General features: G+C 49.7%; 1 protein-coding gene across 1 annotated transcript in view; it reads left to right on the top strand.

Moving 5' to 3' along the window:
• The window catches only part of atp9b (ATPase phospholipid transporting 9B), a 30740-nt gene that overhangs the window by 19750 nt on the left and 2880 nt on the right, over positions 1-8110 (top strand). The window contains exons 14-27 of the mRNA XM_037975792.1: positions 1585-1842; positions 2789-2950; positions 3021-3113; positions 3548-3631; positions 3707-3877; positions 3949-4047; positions 4156-4245; positions 4381-4525; positions 4717-4781; positions 4865-5020; positions 5102-5166; positions 5832-5940; positions 6011-6068; positions 7293-7496. Coding sequence (XP_037831720.1) covers positions 1585-1842; positions 2789-2950; positions 3021-3113; positions 3548-3631; positions 3707-3877; positions 3949-4047; positions 4156-4245; positions 4381-4525; positions 4717-4781; positions 4865-5020; positions 5102-5166; positions 5832-5940; positions 6011-6068; positions 7293-7496 — 1759 coding nt within the window. The remainder of the gene's footprint in view (positions 1-1584; positions 1843-2788; positions 2951-3020; positions 3114-3547; positions 3632-3706; positions 3878-3948; positions 4048-4155; positions 4246-4380; positions 4526-4716; positions 4782-4864; positions 5021-5101; positions 5167-5831; positions 5941-6010; positions 6069-7292; positions 7497-8110) is intronic.

The raw sequence follows: 8110 nt of genomic DNA, 5'->3' as shown, positions 1-8110 counted from the left end.
CTGGTCACCCCCTGGTCACCCCCTGGTCACTCCCTGGTCACCCGCTGGTCACCCGCTGGTCACCCTCTGCTCACCCCCTGGTCCTGGGCACAGATGTCTCAGTAATATTAGTCCTTAAAGGATTTATTTGAAGGATTGTTTCTCCAGGCTGGAATGATTATACAACACACACCTTCAATGACTTTTAAAAGCAAAAACTGTGTCAGAAACTTTCATACAGGTTCAGATGTGTTCCTGCACCCTCAGCAGGCGTCTCCTGGACCTCCGGCTGCTGGTCTGACTCTTCTTCTTCTGCAGTTTAACTGGTTGGTTTCCTGGTACCGACCCGGCTTTTAATCAGTCTTCAAGTTCTCAGTCAGGTTCAGGTCGGGGTTTTGGAAAAGAAGGTCCAGAAGCTGAAGGTCAGCCTGGTTTATCCAATCAGAGACCAGCCCTGATGGTTTATCCAATCAGAGACCAGCTCTGATGGTTTATCCAATCAGAGACCGGCTCTGATGTGTTCGGGGTCATCGTCCTGTTGGACCCAACTGTCCAAGGTTCAGTCGTCCAGCTGCTGGTTTGAGGTGAAGATGAAGAGTTTGGAGGTAGTCCTCCTCACTTTGTACCACAGCATGATGCTGCCACCTCCATGCCTGACAGCTGGTTCAGTGTCTCACCTCGACTCCTCCAAACGTCCTTCTTGTCTTTGTCTGACCGTCAGACTTGTCTCCAGAAGACATCTGTCTCGTCCATGTGGACAGCTGCAGGTTTCAGTCCATCTTGAAGGTTTTGGAGCTTCTTCCTTGGTCCTCTCAGTCCATGATGATTAAAGCTGTCCTCACTGTGGACAGGGACAGTGGTGGACAGGGACATTGAGGACAGGGACTCTGGTGTTCCAGCAGGTTTCAGGTCCTGGTAAACGTGTTTCCATCCATGAGGCGTGTTTGAGTTGTTCCTTCAGTCCTTTTACATTTAAAACAGTTTAAATCTTATTTTTCTGCAGATTTTATTTATTTCTCACAGCAGAGTTTCTCTCTGGTGGACGGGGACATTGAGGACAGGGACAGTGGTGGACAGAGTTTGTCTCTGCTGAGGCTGAGCCGTTGCTCCTAAATGATTAAACATGAGTTGGTCAGGGACGTATAGATCGTTGTGTCTCTGTCCATTAAAGCTGTCATTTTTACCGCCGGTCCCCTGGGAGCCTGCCAGGACTGATGGGTAATATTACCTAAAACCTGCTGCTCTGGTGGAGCGCGGCGGCGGGCTCCTGGCCGGCTCGCTAATCACCTCAAACTGCTGGTTGGTGTCAGAGCCGAGACATCAGGGCTGTGGACGCTCCGCTTTCACTCCCTGAATGAACGAGTGAAGGTTTTAAACCAGCGTTCACATTTAAAGGCCTGTTTCACCGGAGCAATGCTGACTCACTGTCCGTATATCAACGATATATCTAACTTTATCTACAAACATCTTCCTCTCATGTTCCTTCTGTTCTGCTGGTTTTAACTTTAATAATTCAGGAAATCTGTCCTTCAGAAACTCCAGCAGACATTCAGAGATCAGCGGTTCCTCCTGTTTGTATTTAAGGTCCGTTTGTTGCTGTTCCAGGTGGTCCCTCAGCCGTCCGGCGGAGGTGGAGGTCCAAGCGGCGCCACGCCGTCACGGAAGACCCAACCTTCAGCGCCGAAGGTCCGTAAGAGCGTCAGCAGTCGCATCCACGAAGCGGTGAAGGCCATCGCCCTGTGTCACAACGTGACGCCCGTCTACGAGTCCCATCCCAGCGTGAACGGAGAGCCGGAGTCCGCCGAGGCCGACCAGGACTTCAGCGACGACAACCGCACGTACCAGGCCTCCAGTCCAGACGAGGTGAAACCCAACGACTGTTTGAGATCCACAGACGTGACGAAGACGAGCTGCTAATAAACCATCCGCTGTTTTAAACCTCAGATTAAAGCTTTCTGTCGTTGTAAACACGAGAACCGGGGAACAAACGGATTCCTCCGCGGCTCTGTTAGCGCTCCGCAGTGAAGTCACTCCATCAGCTGAGGGTCAGAGGTCGTGAACTCTTCAGGGGTATTTGCAACCTGCAGGACGTAGAAACGTTTAATTAGACAACAGAGGAGAAGAAGGATGATGGTTTTTATTGCTGCAGATTGAAGCGTTGATCTTTGTGAAACCCACTCGTGTTGTCGAGCGTTTTACCTCCCCGGTGTGTTGATGTGTTTCTGCCTCTTGTTACTCCGATCGATCAATAGTTAATTTTCTCTCTGAGGCGGAGCGAGGTGGATGTGCCTCATCAGAGTCACTTTTACTGTTTGTTTGGTCTCTGATTAAATAAAGCAGCGTTAAAGAGACGAACCGGGTCAGAACACGGGTCACTGGACCGGTTTGTAACATGAGCTATAAACAGTACCCTCCTGTGACCTTTGACCCTTACAGTGCCAGGCATTTAATCCTGAATAACGTGATGTTGTCAGTCACGTGTGACCCTTCGTGTGACGGCCGGGTAATGGGACGCAGATGTGCCCGGAGGTGGGGGCCGAGCAGGAGGGAAGAAGGGGTTTAACAGGATGTCCCAATTTGTAGGTCGGAGTATAATAACCAGCTTTGAGTTTAAAAGAAAACGCTCGCTGTGGGACCAAACAGAAAAACACGTTGATTCTCTTACTGCCTGTCCCGAGCTTTCAGATTGACTTTAATATCCATCAACGAAGCTTTCAGTCTGAATCCCTGAGAGGAAAATGTGTTTTACAGAACAGATTTGTTGTGTAATCGTGTCAGACTGTTGGCTGTAAGTCGTCGTGTTTTCCAGGTGGCGTTGGTGCGATGGACGGAGAGCGTGGGTCTGACCCTGGTGAACAGAGACCTGACCTCCCTGCAGCTGAAGACGCCGGCGGCTCAGATCCTGTCCTTCCACATCCTGCAGATCTTCCCCTTCACCTCCGAGAGCAAACGGATGGGCATCATCGTCCGGGTGGGAACCTGGAGGCTCTGACTCCGCTCAGCTCTGTGACGGACCGTGCTGACGTTTTCGTTTCTTTTAGGAGGAGTCGACGGGAGAAATCACCTTCTACATGAAGGGCGCGGACGTTGCCATGGCGAGCATCGTTCAGTACAACGACTGGCTGGAGGAGGAGGTAAAACCTGATTCCTCTCAGCACTCACTGACCAGCAGTGGCATTAAATAACCTTTCTTCTGCAGCAGTGGCCTGTTTCAGGCTGGAAATCTGAGCACGAGGAGCAGCTGATGGCCACACAAACATCTCGCAGCTGTCGTGTTACGCCTGCGTTCATCATCATATTGGCGTTATTGAATCAATTAGCACTGGGGGCTGCTTTTGATTTAATTAGTGACCTAGATAAAGTTGAAGTAATTACTGCATGTCATATTTGAGAATGAAGCTGCTAACGGTAACATCCTGCTGTCGGATCAGCTGGCAGCGCTCGTTCTCTGCCCGTCAATAACCAATCATCAGCCCGATTGATGTTTCATATGAAAAATAAACCGCACCGCGGGGGGAGTTTTACTGTCGGGAATATTGATGTCCATGTGTCCTCTGCTTCCTGTCAGTGTGGGAACATGGCCAGAGAGGGCCTGAGGACCCTGGTGGTGTCCAAGAAGTGCCTGTCTGAGGAGCAGTACCAGGACTTCGAGGTGCAGATGAGCTTTCTTCTGAGCAGTTAGACGTCCTCCTGAGCTTTTCCCTGACTGTCCTTCCTGTCGGAGCAGAACCGGTACAACCAGGCAAAGCTGAGCATCCACGACCGAGCGCTGAAGGTGGCCGCGGTGGTGGAGAGCCTGGAGAGGGAAATGGAGCTTCTGTGTCTGACCGGTGTGGAGGATCAGCTCCAGGCCGACGTCAGGCCCACGCTGGAGCTTCTGAGGAACGCCGGCATCAAGGTCGGTGCAGAACTCTAACCCGTCTCCGCTCGGGTCACAGCGCCTCACCCAGGTTTTATCTTTCTGCTCAGATCTGGATGCTGACAGGAGACAAGCTGGAGACGGCGACGTGCATCGCCAAAAGCTCTCATCTGGTATCCAGGAGCCAAGACATCCACATCTTCAGACCAGTGCGTGTCTTTTTCTGCCTGTTATTAACACGACGAGCCCACTCAGAGCGAGACAACAGGAGGCTGAACGCTTCCTGTGGATAATTGTGTTGTGTGGCTCTCGAGCAGGTCTCGAACCGAGGAGAGGCCCATCTGGAGCTCAACGCCTTCAGGAGGAAGCATGACTGTGCTCTGGTCATCTCTGGAGACTCTTTAGAGGTACTTTGACTGAATGCAGCTTCCTGTCGCAGCTGATGGTGCGGAGGAAGTCTCTGGAGCTCGCAGAGAGAGAGCAGATTAAAAGCCCCTAAGTGTCCCAGTATGCTTCCTGTCCCTGTGTTTGTGGCGCTCCAGGTGTGTTTGAGGTACTACGAGCACGAGTTCGTGGAGTTGGCGTGTCAGTGTCCGGCAGTGGTCTGCTGTCGCTGCTCCCCGACTCAGAAGGCCCAGATCGTCCGACTCCTCCAGCAGCACACGGCCAACAGAACCTGCGCCATCGGTGAGCATTAACAGTCATCCAACACCTGAGCAGGTGCTCTTCCTTTCCTTCTGTCAGTCCTCTGAAACTGAGAGGAATCAGCCAAAGAGAACAGATCAGAACGGAGGAAGTTTCTGCAGATTAAACTGATAACTTCCCTCTGTGCAGCCACAACCAGACAAACCAGCACGCTGTTTTCTGTTGTGTGTCAGGTGACGGAGGAAATGATGTCAGCATGATCCAGGCTGCAGACTGTGGGATTGGGATTGAAGGAAAGGTAAGAGTCAGATTACCTGATGTCCCTGAACGCCACACGCGGCTTGCAGCTCGGCCTCACTCAGGTGTTTTGATTGACACCAGGAAGGGAAGCAGGCGTCGCTGGCTGCAGACTTCTCCATCACCCAGTTTAAGCACATCGGTCGGCTGCTGATGGTGCACGGCAGGAACAGCTACAAGCGCTCGGCGGCGCTGGGTCAGTTCGTCATGCACCGAGGGATGATCATCTCCACCATGCAGGTCCGAAACGCAGAGCCTCCTGCAGGGTTTCCTCCTCTCTCTGTGTTTGTTCAGGTTTTATTGTTGTTTTCTCGTCCTCAGGCTGTCTTCTCCTCCATATTCTACTTTGCCTCGGTGCCTCTGTACCAGGGCTTCCTGATGGTTGGGTACGAAACGTCCTAACACAACATTTACTGAAAGAAACAGTCGTCTGATCAGATAACATCTCTGCACATAGTTTAACTTTCTGGGATAAACTGGTTTCAGTCAGCATCTTACCTGCAGCAGACAGAGGGATCCTAGTTTGGAGAATCAGAGAGAAGTTCTCATCAAAAAGGTGAATTAAGAACAAAGTTATTGATGTTACCCATCAGTGTTTTCATTCAGACATGAAAGTTATTCTTTTATTTAGTTGGAGCTTTAAGGTTTAAACAGTTATTATAAAAATTACTGAGAGCAACACAAATGTTGTTCTGCCGAGAAAATAAATAAAATAATACAACTGCCTGAGGCACAAGTGATGAGGTGTAAAAATATTTGGTTCATCTGCTGAGAACATTTAGAGTTTAAGTTCTTCTGAATGGTTGAAATTTGCTCTTTAATGGTTCCTGCTCTGATTATCAGTTAGCTCGATTTATTCACGATCATTTCTCTCTGATTCTCCAAACTGAGATCGCTCTGGGTGCCGTCTGCTGCAGGTGAGATACTGACTGATCAAATCAGAGTTGGATGTTGAGTTCTGGTTCTTTACTGAAGCAGACCTGAAGTTCTGCTCTGCAGGAGAACCGGTCCACCTTCAGTTTGGTTCTGACCGGTTCTGTGTTCTGTGCAGCTACGCCACCATCTACACCATGTTCCCCGTCTTCTCCCTGGTTCTGGACCAAGACGTGAAGCCGGAGATGGCGCTCCTGTACCCGGAGCTTTACAAGGACCTGACCAAGGTTCTGGTTTGTTCTGACGCCGACCCGCGGGTCTGCGGCGGCGCCGACTGATGGTGTTTGTCTTTTTCAGGGACGGTCGTTGTCTTTCAAGACTTTTCTTATCTGGGTTCTGATCAGCGTCTATCAAGGTAAAACACCCTGAAACTCCTCCTCGCGTCCGTCGTCTTTGTCCCCGTCTTCTGTCCATCGCAGGGACACGTAGAGACAAACCCGGGAGTTTAGAGACGGATCAGTCCCAGCTCCTCGTCTCATCCCTGACCGTCTGCTTCTCAGTATCTTGGGTTTCCAGCCAGCGGCGGCTCTCACATGCAGCCTTTTGTCCGTGCGGTAAATCGATATTTGTGTAATCGCTAAGCCGTGCAGCGTGTGAGAAAGATCCGTGTTCCCGCCGGAGCGTGACTTCCTGACAGCTTCGGCTTTTTAATTAAAGGTCCGAAGCGGCTCCGCGGGAAAAAAGCAAAGGAACATTAAGACGATCCGAGAGAGGAAAGTCTCCGACACCAAACTGGCTGCAATTATTACAGAGGTTGAGTCGCAGGAATGTTCTGGATAAAACGCAGCGATGTGATTAGTTCTGATAAAACTATCAGGATACGACGGGCGCCCAAAGATGAGTGATCGCGCTGAACGCAGTTTTTATCCTGGGAATAATAAAAGAAAAGCTTCTTATCTGCAGACGCTTTAATCCTGAGTTCTGTTTGTTTCCTGTTTTTATTCCTTATAAAGTGAATTATTTGAACCGTATTTAAGCCTGAAAACATGATCAGATAAATTCACTTTTAGTTTGTATAAGGAGGTAAATCACCAAAATAAAAGCTGAACTTTTTAAATGATGAGAGTTTCTCCTTGTTTGTTTAAGGCCAGAAATATTCAGATATTTTATATAAACTGAAATGTTTCTGCAGAAACTTTCTTCTCTAAAGCCCAGGAATAATTTAAGACTTTCTTTAATAATAATTTAAACTGATAAAATAAAGACGTTTTGTGGTTAAAATCTGTAAAAATCCTGTGATTCTTTAAAACCTGTTAAAGATCTGAAACCTCAGTTCAGCTAAATGTTCAAACTTATAGAAAATACAGATAAATGATTATTACAGTTTGATTCTGTCTGACAGGAATTTATAATTTATCTATAATTAATTTTCTTAGTGTTTAGCTGCTGATTAGTTCATTTTGTCTGTTTCCTACGGTTTAGCTCTGTTTAGCATTTAGCTTTGGTTTAGCTAACTCTTCTTCAGCTCATGTTTTGTTCGTTTTAGCTTCTGTTCTGTTTAACTCACAGCTCAGCTTCAGGTCCTTCAGCTGTCGTTCGGCTCCTTCGTTCAGATGTTTTTGTCCTCTGGCGCCCCCAGGTGGCATCCTGATGTACGGCGGCCTGGTTCTGTTCGAGTCGGAGTTTGTGCATGTGGTGGCCATCTCCTTCACGGCGCTGGTGCTCACCGAGCTGCTGATGGTGGCGCTGACGATCCGGACCTGGCACCTATTTATGGTTCTGGCCGAGTTCTTCAGCCTGGGCTGCTACCTCGCCTCGCTCGCCTTCCTCAACGAGTACTTTGGTAGGTGTCCGGGTCCTCGCAGGTCTGGGACGACGGACATTTAACTCATTTTCTCTTTAGCTCAGTGACTTCTGCTCTGTTTTCTCCTCTTCCTCCCTCACTGTTTCTTCTTCTTGTGTTTCTGAATGTGTGCACCAGGCATAGGCAGGGTGTCCTTTGGAGCCTTCCTTGGTAGGTTTGCAGCATGATGGTTCATCTCATCCATCCGTCTGTGTCCTTCCATCCGTTCATCTGTGCTGAGTGTTGTGATTGGATGTTTGAAGAATTAAAAGCAGCTGTTTCCTGTTAGAGTTTATCCGTCAGACAGGCTAATAGAACCAGGAAGGATCAAAGGTGGAAAACCTCCTGGGTCAGTCTGCGCAGCCGGTCAGGGTCAGGTCTGCGCAGCCGGCCTTAGTCAGGTCTGTGCAGCCGGTCTGGGTCAGATCTGCGCAGCCGGTCTGGGTCAGTCTGCGCAGCCGGCCTTAGTCAGGTCTGTGCAGCCGGTCTGGGTCAGGTCTGCACAGCCGGCCTTAGTCAGGTCTGCGCAGCCGGTCTGGGTCAGGTCTGTGCAGCCGGTCTGGGTCAGTCTGCGCAGCCGGTCTGGGTCAGGTCTGCACAGCCGGCCTTAGTCA

The sequence above is a fragment of the Kryptolebias marmoratus genome, linkage group LG5 (genome assembly GCF_001649575.2).
Source record: "Kryptolebias marmoratus isolate JLee-2015 linkage group LG5, ASM164957v2, whole genome shotgun sequence".
Taxonomy (NCBI): domain Eukaryota; kingdom Metazoa; phylum Chordata; class Actinopteri; order Cyprinodontiformes; family Rivulidae; genus Kryptolebias; species Kryptolebias marmoratus.
The sequence above is the reverse complement of the archived record's forward strand: the minus strand, read 5'-3'. Positions and strand labels throughout refer to the sequence as shown.